A 13,917-nucleotide genomic window follows, 5' to 3' on the forward strand; every position below is an offset into this window, starting at 1 on the left:
AATGCATAGTGCTAACTGTAAAGTTTATGGAGGAGGAATAATTGTCTGGGGCTGTTTTTCATGGTTCGGCCTTGGCCCCTTAGTTCCAGTCAAGGGAAATCTTAACGCTACAGCATACAATGACATTCTAGACAATGCTGTGCTTCCAACTTTGTGGCAATAGTTTGGGGAAGGCCCTTTCCTGTTTCAGCATGACAATGCCCCCGTGCACAAAGCAAGGTCCATACAGAAATGGTTTGTTGAGATCAGTGTGGAAGAACTTGACTGGCCTGCACAGAGCCCTGACCTCAACCCCATCTAACACCTTTGGGATGAATTGGAACGCTGACTGCAAACCAGGCCGAACAACAGTGCCCGACCTCTCTAATGCTCTTGTCGCTGAATGGAAGCAAGTCCCTGCAGCAATGTTCCAACATCTAGTGAAAGCCTTCCCAGAAGAGCTGAGGCTGTTATAGCAGCAAAGGGGGGACCACCTCCATATTAATGCCTATAATTTTGGAATTAGATGTTCGACGAGCAGGTGTCCACATACTTTTGGTCATGTAGTGTATACAGCATCATAGTTCAAGTCCACTGTTATTTTCTTGACAAGTTCTCATACATTTGGCAGGGGAAACTGACTGTCCTTTTGGCTGACGACTCAAACTGAATTATTTCGCTGCTCTATGTGGCGTAGCGTTTGGGTAGCAGGCAAACTGTACTAATCTTCGTAGCAGGCAAACTGTACAGTCGTGGTCAAAGGTTTTGAGAATGACACAAATACTAATTTTCACAAAGTCTGCTGCCTCAGTTTTGATGATGGCAATTTGCATATACTCCAGAATGTCATGAAGAGTGATCAGATGAATTGCAATTAATTGCAAAGTCCCTCTTTGCCATGAAAATGAACTTAATCCCCCAAAAATATTTCCACTGCATTTCAGCCCTGCCACAAAAGGACCAGCTGCCATCATGTCAGTGATTCTCTCGTTAACACAGGTGAGAGTGTTGACGAGGACAAGGCTGGAGATCACTCTGTCATGCTGATTGAGTTAGAATAACAGACTGGAAGCTTTAAAATGAGGGTGGTGCTTGAAATCATTGTTCTTCCTCTGTTAATCATGGTTACCTGCAAGGAAACATGTGCCGTCATCATTGCTTTGCACAAAAAGTGCTTCACAGGCAAGGATATTGCTGCTAGTAAGATTGCACCTAAATCAACCATTTATTGGATCATCAAGAACTTCAAGGAGAGAGGTTCAATTGTTGTGAAGAAGGCGTCAGGGCGCCCAAGAAAGTCCAGCAAGCGCCAGGACCGTCTCCTAAAGTTGATTCAGCTGCGGGATCGGGGCACCACCAGTGCAGAGCTTGCTCAGGAATGGCAGCAGGCAGGTGTGAGTGCATCTGCACGCACAGTGAGGCGAAGACTTTTGGAGGATAGCCTGGTGTTAAGAAGGGCAGCAAAGAAGCCACTTCTCTCCAGGAAAAACATCAGGGACAGACTGATATTCTGCAAAATGTACAGGGATTGGACTGCTGAGGACTGGGGTAAAGTCATTTTCTCTGATGAATCCCCTTTCCGATTGTTTGGGGCATCCGGAAAACACCTTGTCCGGAGAAGACAAGGTGATCGCTACCATCAGTCCTGTGTCATGCCAACAGTAAAGCATCCTGAGACCATTCATGTGTGGGGTTGCTTCTCAGCCAAGGGAGTGGGCTCACTCACAATTTTGCCTAAGAACACAGCCATGAATAAAGAATGGTACTAACACATCCTCCGAGAACAACTTCTCCCAACAATCCAAGTTTGGTGACGACCAATGCCTTTTCCAGCATGATGGCGCACCTTGCCATAAGGCAAAAGTGATAACTATGTGGCTCGGGGAACAAAATATCGACATTTTGCGTCCATGGCCAGGAAACTCCCCAGACCTTAATCCCATTGAGAATGTGTGGTCAACCCTCAAGAGGCGGTTGGACAAACAAAAACCCACAAATTCTGACAAACTCCAAGCATTGATTATGCAAGAATGGGCTGCCATCAGTCAGGATGTGGCCCAGAAGTTTAAAAAAAAGAAGGGTCAACACTGCAAATATTGACTCTTTGCATAAACTTAATGTAATTGTCAATAAAAGCCTTTGACACTCATGGAATGCTTGTAATTATACTTCAGTATACCATAGTAACATCTGAGAAAAATATCTCAGAACACTGAAGCAGCGAACTTTGTGAAGACCAATACTTGTCATTCTCAACTTTTGACCACGACTCTACTACTCTTCTTGCCGTGTATAAACCATGGTCAGAGGAGAATAAATGGAGCAAGCGTGACCCCTGCTGTTCAAATACAGTTATACTTGTTTCTGAAGAGGTACCACGAGCTGCTGGTTATGTGGTGTGGATTATAATTTGCTGACTGTCTTGTCCGAGTACATATTGCTACCGTTATTTCGATATTGAAACGAAACGACGAAGTGTTCAAACATTTGTGTGTAGTCTGTATAAACATTTGCTTATTTTAGAATACTGGTGGTTTTGGGGGCGTTTCCCACTGTCTGTCAGCAGTTTTCATAGGTTCATTTCGCATTCTGTAGTGTAGCCATTGGCTCTGGCTACTAATCTTTCCTTGACATGGAAGCCAACAACAGGGCACATAGCTAGCTAGGGCAAAGGACCACTGAAACTGAAAGTATGGATTCCACTCCGGTAAGTTGTAACTAGCCAACTGATTTAATACTTTCGATTCTAAAGAATAACAGTTATTACTTAGATAACAGTTGGTCCAGTAGTAACTAATCAGTTAGCTAGCTACTGTCTGTACCTAGCACATCCTCCATTGTAAATTCCCGTAGCAGTAGTTCGCTTGCTAGCATGACAGTAAGCTAGCTACCGGTAGTTATCTGCATTAAGATACAAAGGGCCCTGTTAAGGTTAGAGTGAGCTAAAAGAAAATACCCGGATTTTGATCATTTCCCTGAAGAAGGGGAGTTCAGAGTGATCATCATGACACGTCGAAGTTTCTAACCTAGAGTAGAGGTCCTAGACTATAGCAAATATTTGTATAACTAAACCAAGATAGACCACAGCTTGTCGTTTCCAATAGGAACAAATGAGTCTAAGTGGGCAGACCAAGCAAGGAGGTGGGCAGAGCGCAAGCACGAGCTACCTATATTCTATTGGCGCGATCTAGCAGCATCTGCATATTTCCGTTAGGGAAGGGCTCCTCTGTGAAGTGCGCGTGTGCAGTAACTCAATTCGCCTTTGCACTCCTTCTAAACAACGCGATTTAAAAAAAACTTTTGCAAAGGGTAAAGTCTACAAAACTTAGTCCACTCTGTCCATAACAGATTGTAGTTTTAGAAACCGAAAACTGTATTGAGATCAAATGTTTCATCGATGAGAAAATGTGCAGAATGTCGGCCAAAATCCATCTCGTTCCATCTTCTTACTCTGTCGGCCAGTGTGCTTCCTCTCACTACCATAGTTGGTATTGAGTGGAAACGCCAAGCGGATGCTTCACATTTATACATCCGGTGAAATATCTGTCTCATTGTTCTATCTGTGACTATAGTTTATTCATTGGCACTGGAAGTACAATACAGCTAGCTAGATACCAACTAAGCTAGCCAGCTAGTTGAACATACATATGAAATTGTTGAGCTTTATCAGACCTAGAAAACAAGCTTGTATGACAACACAGCATTTCCCTATAATGATTAATCTCTAGGCTAGCGAGCTTCAATCAGCTGCTGTCTTTGATCAAACTTGCACTTTGTCGTCAGAGCAAAACAATCACTCCATTCATCAGCCACACTTCACTTCATTCAGGCATTATTGACCTATTGATTGACTTTGTAGGGCATCTTCTGATTGATCTGCTCAAAGACACCATGGGCACCCTTTGCCCCGCCCCTTTTGTGTTAGGGCAAGAGTCGGTTTGTGTATAAGCTCGATGTTTCTTATGACTTTTCCTGTTTGTCTCACAACCCTATGGCCTTGTTGCAGACTATCGGAGAGTTGTTCCATACCCTTTGTGAGATGGGCTTCAGTGAGGAGCAGATCCAGTCTGCCGTGCAGGCAGGACACTTCTCTGTGCCGGATGCAGCTGAGTGGTGAGTCCTCCCAAACCATAACCCTTAAATGGACAGGCAAGGAACTATGTTTTCCGATGTCAAAACAGGATGGGTAACTGACAAGTGTTGTCAATAACTGAACATGTCAAATATTTCATGTTTTTTTCTATGTGTTTACGTCAGGCTTTTACAAGGTGAAAATCTGAGGCACAAGCTGGTCAAAACTCCATCCCTGCCAGTTTCAACGGCATTCGCTGCATTCAACCCTCCCAAAGATGCGGGAAGCTCTTGCCCCCCAAGCACATCACACTCACAGACATCGCCCAATGACAGTAGAGGTGTGACACACCATTATAATATTTCATCAAACATTTGTTTTCCATGGTTGATTGCATACTATAATGTAATGGTCCTATGTCTTATTGTGCACAAATGACCACTTGTGCTGTCTTTTGCCCCTTTTGTACAAATCAAATACCTGTCTTGTAAAACTTGGAGCAGCGAGTGGCTTTGCCTTGTTTCCAGCTGCAGATACAGAGGAACTGTGTGCAGGACAGGACATAAGGCATCATTTGCAGTAAATAATCCAAGCTTTTTGTTTCCAAGCTAATCTCCCTCCTCATAATCTTCCATTAATGCTTATTTGTTATAACATTGTGACGACATTGGTTACATTTCAGTATTTGAAGTCTTAGTGGCCATTTGACGTATTGCCATCTTGCTCATGGAGGAGTTTTTGGAAACATTGCATTCGTAGTTTGAGCTACTCTAGGAAGTGACGTTTCAGGCTAACTCAGTGCTGCCCCCCTCTCATTTAGTATCTCAAGTTGAAGGCCGACCGGGGTACTGTAGGCTGGTGGTAGCAACTCAATTATCCTTAACCTCTGTGTGCGATAAAAAAATTATCGTTTCAAGGACATACATGTGGTGTGATAAAAGCAATTATTGGTACTATGATTGTGTAAAGAAATATATATATATATATATATATATATATATATATATATATATATACAGTACCAGTGAAAAGTTCGGACACACCTACTCATTCCAGGGTTTTTCTTTATTTTTACTATTTTCTACATTGTAGAATAATAATGAAGACATCAAAACTATGAAATAACACATATGGAATCATGTAGTAACCAAAAAACTGTTAAACAAATCCTTTGCCTTTGACAGCTTTGCACACTCTTGGCATTCTCTCAACCAGCTTCATGAGGTAGTCACCTGGAATGCATTTCAATTAACAGGTGTGCCTTGTTCAAATTAATTTGTGAAATGTCTTTCCTTAATGCGTTTGAGCCAATCAGTTGTGTTGTGACAAGGTAGGGGTGGTATACAGAAGATAGCCCTATTTGGTAAAATACCAAGTCCATATTATGGCAAGAACTGCTCAAATAAGCAAAGAGAAACGACAGTCCATCATTACTTTAAGACATGAAGGTCAGTTAATACGGAAAATTTCAAGAACTTTGAAAGTTTCTTCAAGTGCAGTTGCAAAAACCATCAAGTGCTATGATGAAACTGGCTCTCGTGAGGACTGCCACAGATTTTTTTTTACCTCTGCTGCAGAGGATACGTTCATTAGCGTTACCAGCCTCTGAAATTGCAGCCCAAATAAATGCTTCACAGAGTTCAAGTAACAGACACATCTCAACATCAACTGTTCAGAGGAGACTGCGTGAATCAGGCCTTCATGGTCGAATTGCTGCAAAGAAACCACTACTAAAGGACACCAATAAGAAGAGACTTACTTGGGCCAAGAAACACAAGCAATGGACATTAGACCGGTGGAAATCTGTCCTTTGGTCTGATAAGTCGAAATTAGAGATTTTTGGTTCCAACCGCCGCGTCTTCGTGAGACGCAGAGTAGGTAAACGGATGTTCTCCGCATGTGTAGTTCCCACCGTGAAGCATGGAGGAGGTGTGATGGTGTGGGGGTGCTTTGCTGGTGACACTGTCTGTTATTTATTTAGAATTCAAGGCACACTTAACCAGCATGGCTACCACAGCATTCTGCAGCGATACGCCATCCCATCTGGTTTGGGCTTAGTGGGACTATCATTTGTTTTTCAACAGGACAATGACCCAACACACCTCCAGGCTGTGTAAGGGCTATTTTACCAAGAAGGAGAGTGATGGAGTGCTGCATCAGATGACCTGGCCTCCACAATCCCCTGACCTCAACCCAATTGAGATGGTTTGGGATGAGTTGGACCGCAGAGTGAAGGAAAAGCAGCCAACAAGTGCTCAGCATATGTGGGAACTGCTTTAAGACTGTTGGAAAAGTATTCCAGGTGAAGCTGGTTGAGAGAATGCCAAGCGTGTGCAAAGCTGTCATCAAGGCAAAGGGTAGCTACTTTTGAAGAATCAAAAATATATTTTGATTTGTTTAACACTGTTTTGGTTACTACATGATTCCATATGTGTTATTTCAAAGTTTTTGTAAAAATAAAGAAAAACCCTTGAATGGGAAGGTGTGTCCAAACCTTTGACTGGTTGCCATTTTCCCATTCACCATAATGGGGGATCCTACTTTCTGGAAACAGCCTACAGTACTGCGTTCGGCCTTGAACTTTGTGGCTTCAATGAGAGGGGGCAGTGGCGGCAGATAGCCTAGCGGTTAGAGTGTTGGGACAGTAAGCGAAAGGTTGCTTGTTTGAATCCACAAGCCAGCAAGGCAAGGCAGTTAACCCCCACAACAACTGCTCCCCGGGCGCCAATGTTGATTAAGGCAGCCCCCTCACCTCTCTGATTCAGAGGTTTAAATGAGAAAGCCACATTTCGGTTGAATGCATTCAGTTGTGCAGCTGACTAGGTGCAGTGCCTTGCAAAAGTATTCATCCCCCTTGGCGTTTTTCCTATTTTGTTGCATTACAACCTGTATTTAAATGTGATTTTTATTTGGATTTCATGTAATGGACATACACAAAATAGTCCAAATTGGTGAAGTGAAATGGAAAAAACAACTTGTTTCAAAAAATTCTGAAAAATAAATAACGGAAAAGTGGTGCGTGCATATGTATTCACCCCCTTTGCTATGAAGCCCTAAATAAGATCTGGTGCAACCAATTACCTTCAGAAGTCACATAATTAGTTAGATTGCACACAGTGTCACATGATCTGTCACATGATCTCAGTGTATATATACACCTGTTCTGAAAGGCCCCAGAGTCTGCAACACCACTAAGCAAGGGGCACCATGAAGACCAAGGAGCTCTCCAAACAGGTCAGGGACAAAGTTGTGGAGAAGTACAGATCAGGGTTGGGTTATAAAAAAATATCTGAAACTTTGAACATCCCACGGAGCACCATTAAATCCATTATTAAAAAATTGAAAATATGGCACCACAACAAACCTGCCAAGAGAGGGCCGCCCACCAAAACTCACGGACCAGGCAAGGAGGGCATTAATCAGAGAGGCAACAAAGAGACCAAAGATAACCCTGAAGGAGCTGCAAAGCTCCACAGCGGAGATTGGAGTATCTGTCCATAGGACCACTTTAAGCCGTACACTCCACAGAGCTGGGCTTTACGGAAGAGTGGTCCAAAAAAAAGCCATTGCTTAAAGAAGAAAATAAGCAAACACGTTTGGTGTTCGCCAAAAGGCATGTGGGAGACTCCCCAAACATATGGAAGGTACTCTGGTCAGATGAGACTAAAATTGAGCTTTTTGGCCATCAAGGAATACGCTATGTCTTGCGCAAACCCAACACCTCTCATCACCCCGAGAACACCATCCCCACAGTGAAGCATGGTGGTGGCAGCATCATGCTGTGGGGATGTTTTTCATCGGCAGGGACTGAGAAATTGGTCAGAATTGAAGGAATGATGGATGGCGCTAAATACAGGGAAATTCTTGAGGGAAACCTGTTTCAGTCTTCCAGAGATTTGAGACTGGGACAGAGGTTCACCTTCCAGCAGGACAATGACCCTAAGCATACTGCTAAAGCAACTCTCGAGTGGTTTAAGGGGAAACATTTAAATGTCTTGGAATGGCCTAGTCAAAGCCCAGACCTCAATCCAATTGAGAATCTGTGGTATGACTTAAAGATTGCTGTACACCAGCGGAACCCATCCAACTTGAAGGAGCTGGAGCAGTTTTGCCTTGAAGAATGGGCAAAAATCCCAGTGGCTAGATGTGCCAAGCTTATAGAGACATACCCCAAGAGACTTTCAGCTGTAATTGCTGCAAAAGGTGGCTATACAAAGTATTAACTTAGTATTAATAGTTATGCACTCTCAAGTTTTCATTTTTTTTGTCTTATTACTTGTTTGTTTCACAATTAGAAATATTTTGCATCTTCAAAGTGGTAGGCATGTTGTGTAAATCAAATGATATCCCCTTTTCCAGCTGTTCTCCCCTGCCTCAGACACATTCCTGGCTTGAAATTGTAGCCTTAAATATATATTACTTAACTCAAGTTTTGGGCTAAACACCAACCTACTCCGGACATAGCATAGTAGCTAGTTATTTGACTCTTTATTTCAGCACAGTGACTTTTTTGTTTCTAATGTTGTGTGTCTGAAGGCCCCTCTTTAGTTTTGGGACCCCCACAGCCATCAAGCCCATCCACAGACCCCCCACCGCTGGAGTCCCGTATCAGGCAGGACAAGAGTGACTTCCAGGAGCAGCAGAGGATGCGTGTGGCCAATGAGGCCAGGAATGAGAGGAGGCAGAAGAAACAGGTCAGCAACACCTGCCTGATGGATCAGCTGAAACACACTGAGCACACACACAGCATAGCCACAGGGTTTTCAACATGCTAGTCTAACATACTGCAGTGCAAACTGCCTAGTGACACAATTTACACTGAAGATTGGTTTATTCAAATGATTGAGATTATATATTCAGCCCTTTTGCTAAAAAGTCACGCTCAGACATGGCATCCCTGAGACGTATGTGTTGTTACCTCAGGAGCGTGAGCTGGTGCTGAAGCGTATTGCTGAGGACCGGAGGAGCTTACAGGAGAAGAAGATCCAGCCGAGCGCCCCCACTGAGACCACGTCCCCCCCTGGCAGCAGCCAAGGCCAGAGGCTGGGGGGTACGGTCCAGACTAGTGTAGACAACAACTGCATCCTCATGGTGAGACTGAACCCTCCTCTGGCAATGTTTACATACAGTGCCTTGAGAAAGTATTCAGACCCCTTTTTCCACATTTTGTTGTTACAGCCTGAATTTAAAATGGATGAAATTGAGAATTTTTTTGTCACTGGTCTACACACAATACCTCATAATGTCAAAGTGGATTATTATTTAAATTTTTTGAAATTTCTACCAATTAATTAAAAATGAAAAGCTGAAATGTCTTGGAGTCAATAAGTGTTCAACCCCTTTGTTATGGCAAGCCTAAATAAGTTCAGGAGTAAAAATGTGCTTAATAAGTTACATGGACTGCAATAATAGTGTTTAACATGATTTTTGAATGACTACCTCATCTCTGTACCCCACACATACAATTAGTCGAGCATTGAATTTCAAACACAGATTCCACCACAAAGACCAGGTAGGTTTTCCAATGCCTCGCAAAGAAGGGCACCTATTGGTAGATGGGTAATAAACAAAACAGACATTGAATATCCCTTTGAGCATGGTGAATCTTGGATGGTGTATCAATACACCCAGTCACTACAAAGATACAGGCGTCCTTCCTAACTCAGTTGCCGGAGAGGAAGGAAACCACTCAGGGATTTCACCATGAGGCCAATGGTGACTTTAAAACAGTTACAGAGTGTAATGGCTGTGATAGGAGAAAACTGAGGATGGATCAACAACATTGTAGTTACTCCACAACACTAACATAATTGACAGAATGAAAAGGAAGTCTGTACAGAGTAAAACATATTCCAAAACATGCATCCTGTTTGCAACAAGGCACTAAAGTAATACTGCAAAAAATTTAGCAAAGCAATTCACTTTTTGTCAAGAATACAAAGTGTTATGTATGGGACAAATACAATACAAAACATTACTGAGTTGTAACACTCTCCATATTTTCAAACATAGTGGTGTTATGGGTATGCTTGTAATTGTTAAGGACTGGGGAGTGTTTCAGGATAAAAAAGAAATGGAATGGAGCTAAGCACAGGCAAAAACCTATAGGAAAACCTGGTTCAGTCTGCTTTCCACCAGACACTGGGAGATTAATTCACCTTTCAGCAGTACAATAACCTAAAAGACATGGCCAAATCTACACTGGAGTTACTTACCAAGAAGACAGTGAAAGTGGCCAAGTTAAAGTTTTGACTTATATCTATGGCAAGACCCGAAAAACTTTGTCTAGCAATCATCAACAACCAATTTGACAAAGCTTGAATAATTTTGAAAAGAATATTGGGCAAAAGTTGCACAATCCAGGTGTGGAAAGCTCGTAGAGACTTACCCAGAAAGGATCAGCTGTAATCGCTGCCATAGGTGCTTCTACAAAGTATTGACTCAGGGTTGTGAATACTTATGTAAATTTTGATATTTCTGTATTTCATTCTCAATACATTTTGAGAAAGAAAATAATCAAAAAACATGTTTTCACTTTGTCATTATGGGGTATTGTGTGTAGATGTTTTATTCAGGCTGTAATAACAAAATGTGGAATAAGTCAAGGGGTATGAATACTTTCTGAAGCCACTGTATGCCTAGCAGCATAGGCAGGGCTCTAAATATTTTGCTCTACGACCTAGAGCCCCAGTGCGCCTAGAAAAGAAAAATAATCACCCAGATAATAATTGTTGTGATGATTAGGCTTCGCTGTACCGTTGTTCCCGAGTGATTATCTTCATCATGATACGCATAGAAAATAATGGAAATCTATATTTTCAAAAGCATGCGAGTCTCGTGTTCATATTTCACAACCTCCGCAGGCTTTTGGAGTTGCCTAGATGTCAGAGTCAATAGCAAAATAATACACTTATTGATTTAAGCTTACATTATAGCATGCTAAATGTTTCTGATATGTGATAGATGAGCTGCACCTCCACTTATTTTCCCAGCCAGAGGTCAATTAACCAAAAAGATGGGGATTTAGTTAAACAAAATCACATTGATTCATTACCAGACAAGTCACTAACGTTAGGCTACATAACATGCTAGCAACATTTCCTGATCAGTCCTGCTAATAGATGAGCAAACTAGAATAATGATCATAAGCACACACCTCAATTTAGCTAACATTTCCCAGCCTAGTTGTAACCAAATATCCAAACTGAGATTTTGTGAAAACAAAAATCTGACATTTGTATTATTATTTTTTGTATTTATTATGGATCCCCATTAACTGCTGGCAGGGCAGCAGCTACTCTTCCTGGGGTCCGTCAAAATTTAAGGCAGTTATACAATTTAAAAAAACATTACAATACATTCATTACAGAATTAACAACACACTAAGTGTGTGCCCTCAGGCCCATACTCCACTACCACATATCTACAACACAAAATCCATGTGTACATGTGTGTATAGTTTGTATGTTATCATGTGTTTGTATGCATGTGTCTGTGCCTATGTTTGTGTTGCTTCACAGTCCCTGCTGTTCCATAAGGTGTATTTTTATCAGTTTTTTAAAATCTGATTCTACTGCTTAGATCAGTTACCTGATGTGGAATAGTAATGGCTCTATGTAGTACTGTGCGCCTCCCATAGTCAGTTCTGGACTTGGGGACTGTGAAGAGACCTCTGGTGGCATGTCTTGTGGGGTATGCATGGGTGTCTGAGCTGTGTGCTAGTTGTTTAAACAGACAGCTCGGTGCTTTCAACATGTCAATACCTCTCACAAATACAAGTAGTGATGAAGTCAATCTCTTCTCTACTTTGAGCCAGGAGAGACTGACATGCATATTATTCATGTTTGCTCTCTGTGTACATCCAAGGGCCACCCGTGCTGCCCTGTTCTGAGCCAATTGCAATTTTCCTAAGTCCCTCTTTGTGGCACCTGACCACACGACTGAACAGTAGTCCAGGTGGGACAAAACTAGAGCCTGTAGGACCTGCCTTGTTGATAGTGCTGTTAAGAAGGTAGAGCAGCACTTTATTATGGACAGACTTCTCCCCATCTTAGCTACTGTTGTATCAATATGTTTTGATCATGACAGTTTACAATCCAGGGTTACTCCAAGCAGTTTAGTCACCTCAACCTGCTCAATTTCCACATTATTTATTACAAGATTTAGTTGAGGTTTAGGGTTTAGTAAATGATTTGTCCCAAATACAATGCTTTTAGTTTTTGAAATATTTAGGACTAACATATTCCTTGCCACCCATTCTGAAACTAGCTGCAGCTCTTTGTGAAGTGTTGCAGTCATTTCAGTCGCTGTAGTAGCTGACGTGTATAGTGTTGAGTCATCCGCATACATAGACACACTGGCTTTAATCAAAGCCAGTGGCATGTCGTTAGTAAAAAAGTAAGGGGCCTAGACAGCTGCCCTGGGGAATTCCTGATTTTACCTGGATTTTGTTGGAGAGGCTTCCATTAAAGAACACCGTCTGTGTTCTGTTAGACAGGTAACTCTTTATCTACAATATAGCAGGGGGTGTAAAGCCATAACACGCACATTTTTCCAGCAGCAGACTATGATCGATAATTATCAAAAGCCACACTGAAGTCTAACAAAACAGCCCCCACAATCTTTTTATCATCAATTTCTCTCAGCCAATCATCAGACATTTGTGTAAGTGCTGTGCTTGTTGAATGTCCTTCCCTATAAGCGTGCTGAAAGTCTGTTGTCAATTTGTTTACTGTAAAACTTTACTAAGGGTTGGTAACAGACTGATTGGTTGGCTATTTGAGCCAGTAAAGGGGGCTTTACTATTCTTAGGTAGCGGAATGACTTTTACTTCCCTCCAGGCCTGAGGGCACACACTTTCTAGTAGGCTTAAATTGAAGGTATGGCAAATAGGAGTGGCAATGTCGTCCGCTATTATCCTCAGTAATTTTCCATCCAAGTTGTCGGACCCCGGTGGCTTGTCATTGTTGATAGACAACAGTAATTTTTCACCTCTTCCACACTCACTTTACGGAATTCAAAATTTCAATTCTTGTCTTTCATAATTTGGTCAGATATACTTGGATGTGTAGTGTCAGCGTTTGTTGTTGGCATGTCATGGCTAAGTTTGCTAATCATGCTAATGAAAAAATCATTAAAGAAGTTGGCAATATCAGTCGGTTTTGTAATGAATGAGCCATCTGATTCAATTAATTATGGAGCTGAGTTTGCCTTTTTTCCCAAAATGTCATTGAAGGTGCTCCAAAGCTTTTTACTATCATTCTTTATGTCATTTATCTTTGTTTCATAGTGTAGTTTCTTCTTCTTTTTATTCAGTTTAGTCACATGATTTCTCAATTTGCAGTACGTTTGCCAATCGGTTGTGCAGCCAGACTTATATGCCATTCCTTTTGCCTCATCCCTCTCAACCATACCATTTTTCAATTCCTCATCAATCCACGGTGATTTAACAGTTTTTACAGTCATTTTCTTAATGGGTGCATGCTTATTAGTAACTGGGATAAGCAATCTCATAAATGTGTCAAGTGCAACGTCTGTTCGCTCCTCATTACACACCACGGACCAACAAATATTCTTTACATCAACAACATAGGAATCACTACATTGATTGATTTTAATTTATCAAGATGAGTCCCCATGCTAGTATCAAAGCAGGCTGTCCCAAATTAAATTATCATCCAGTTGACCACACCGATATTGCTTTACATTTATTATAACGGTTGGAAGACTTTGGAAGTTTCAATAAGCAACAATTTGATACATGCCTTAAAGTTCATTAGCAATATATTCGTCATTCAGTGATTTTTATTCCCACAGTAATTCTTTATGGATCCATCCAGTTGTGGTTAACAAAACGTGCATGCATA

At 41.7% G+C, this 13,917-nt stretch overlaps 1 protein-coding gene across 2 annotated transcripts in view; it reads left to right on the forward strand.

Moving 5' to 3' along the window:
• The first annotated feature begins 2,600 nt into the window (after positions 1 to 2,600).
• The window catches only part of LOC311100206 (uncharacterized protein), a 29,099-nt gene continuing 17,782 nt past the window's right edge, over positions 2,601 to 13,917 (forward strand). For both annotated transcript variants that reach the window (XM_084141018.1, XM_084141019.1), the window contains exons 1-5: positions 2,601 to 2,686; positions 3,986 to 4,092; positions 4,237 to 4,391; positions 8,588 to 8,745; positions 8,975 to 9,142. In XM_084141018.1, the coding sequence (XP_083997144.1) occupies positions 2,672 to 2,686; positions 3,986 to 4,092; positions 4,237 to 4,391; positions 8,588 to 8,745; positions 8,975 to 9,142 (603 nt within the window). In that variant the 5' untranslated portion in view covers positions 2,601 to 2,671. The remainder of the gene's footprint in view (positions 2,687 to 3,985; positions 4,093 to 4,236; positions 4,392 to 8,587; positions 8,746 to 8,974; positions 9,143 to 13,917) is intronic.

The sequence above is a fragment of the Coregonus lavaretus genome (genome assembly GCF_964263955.1).
Source record: "Coregonus lavaretus genome assembly, chromosome: 2".
NCBI lineage: Eukaryota > Metazoa > Chordata > Actinopteri > Salmoniformes > Salmonidae > Coregonus > Coregonus lavaretus.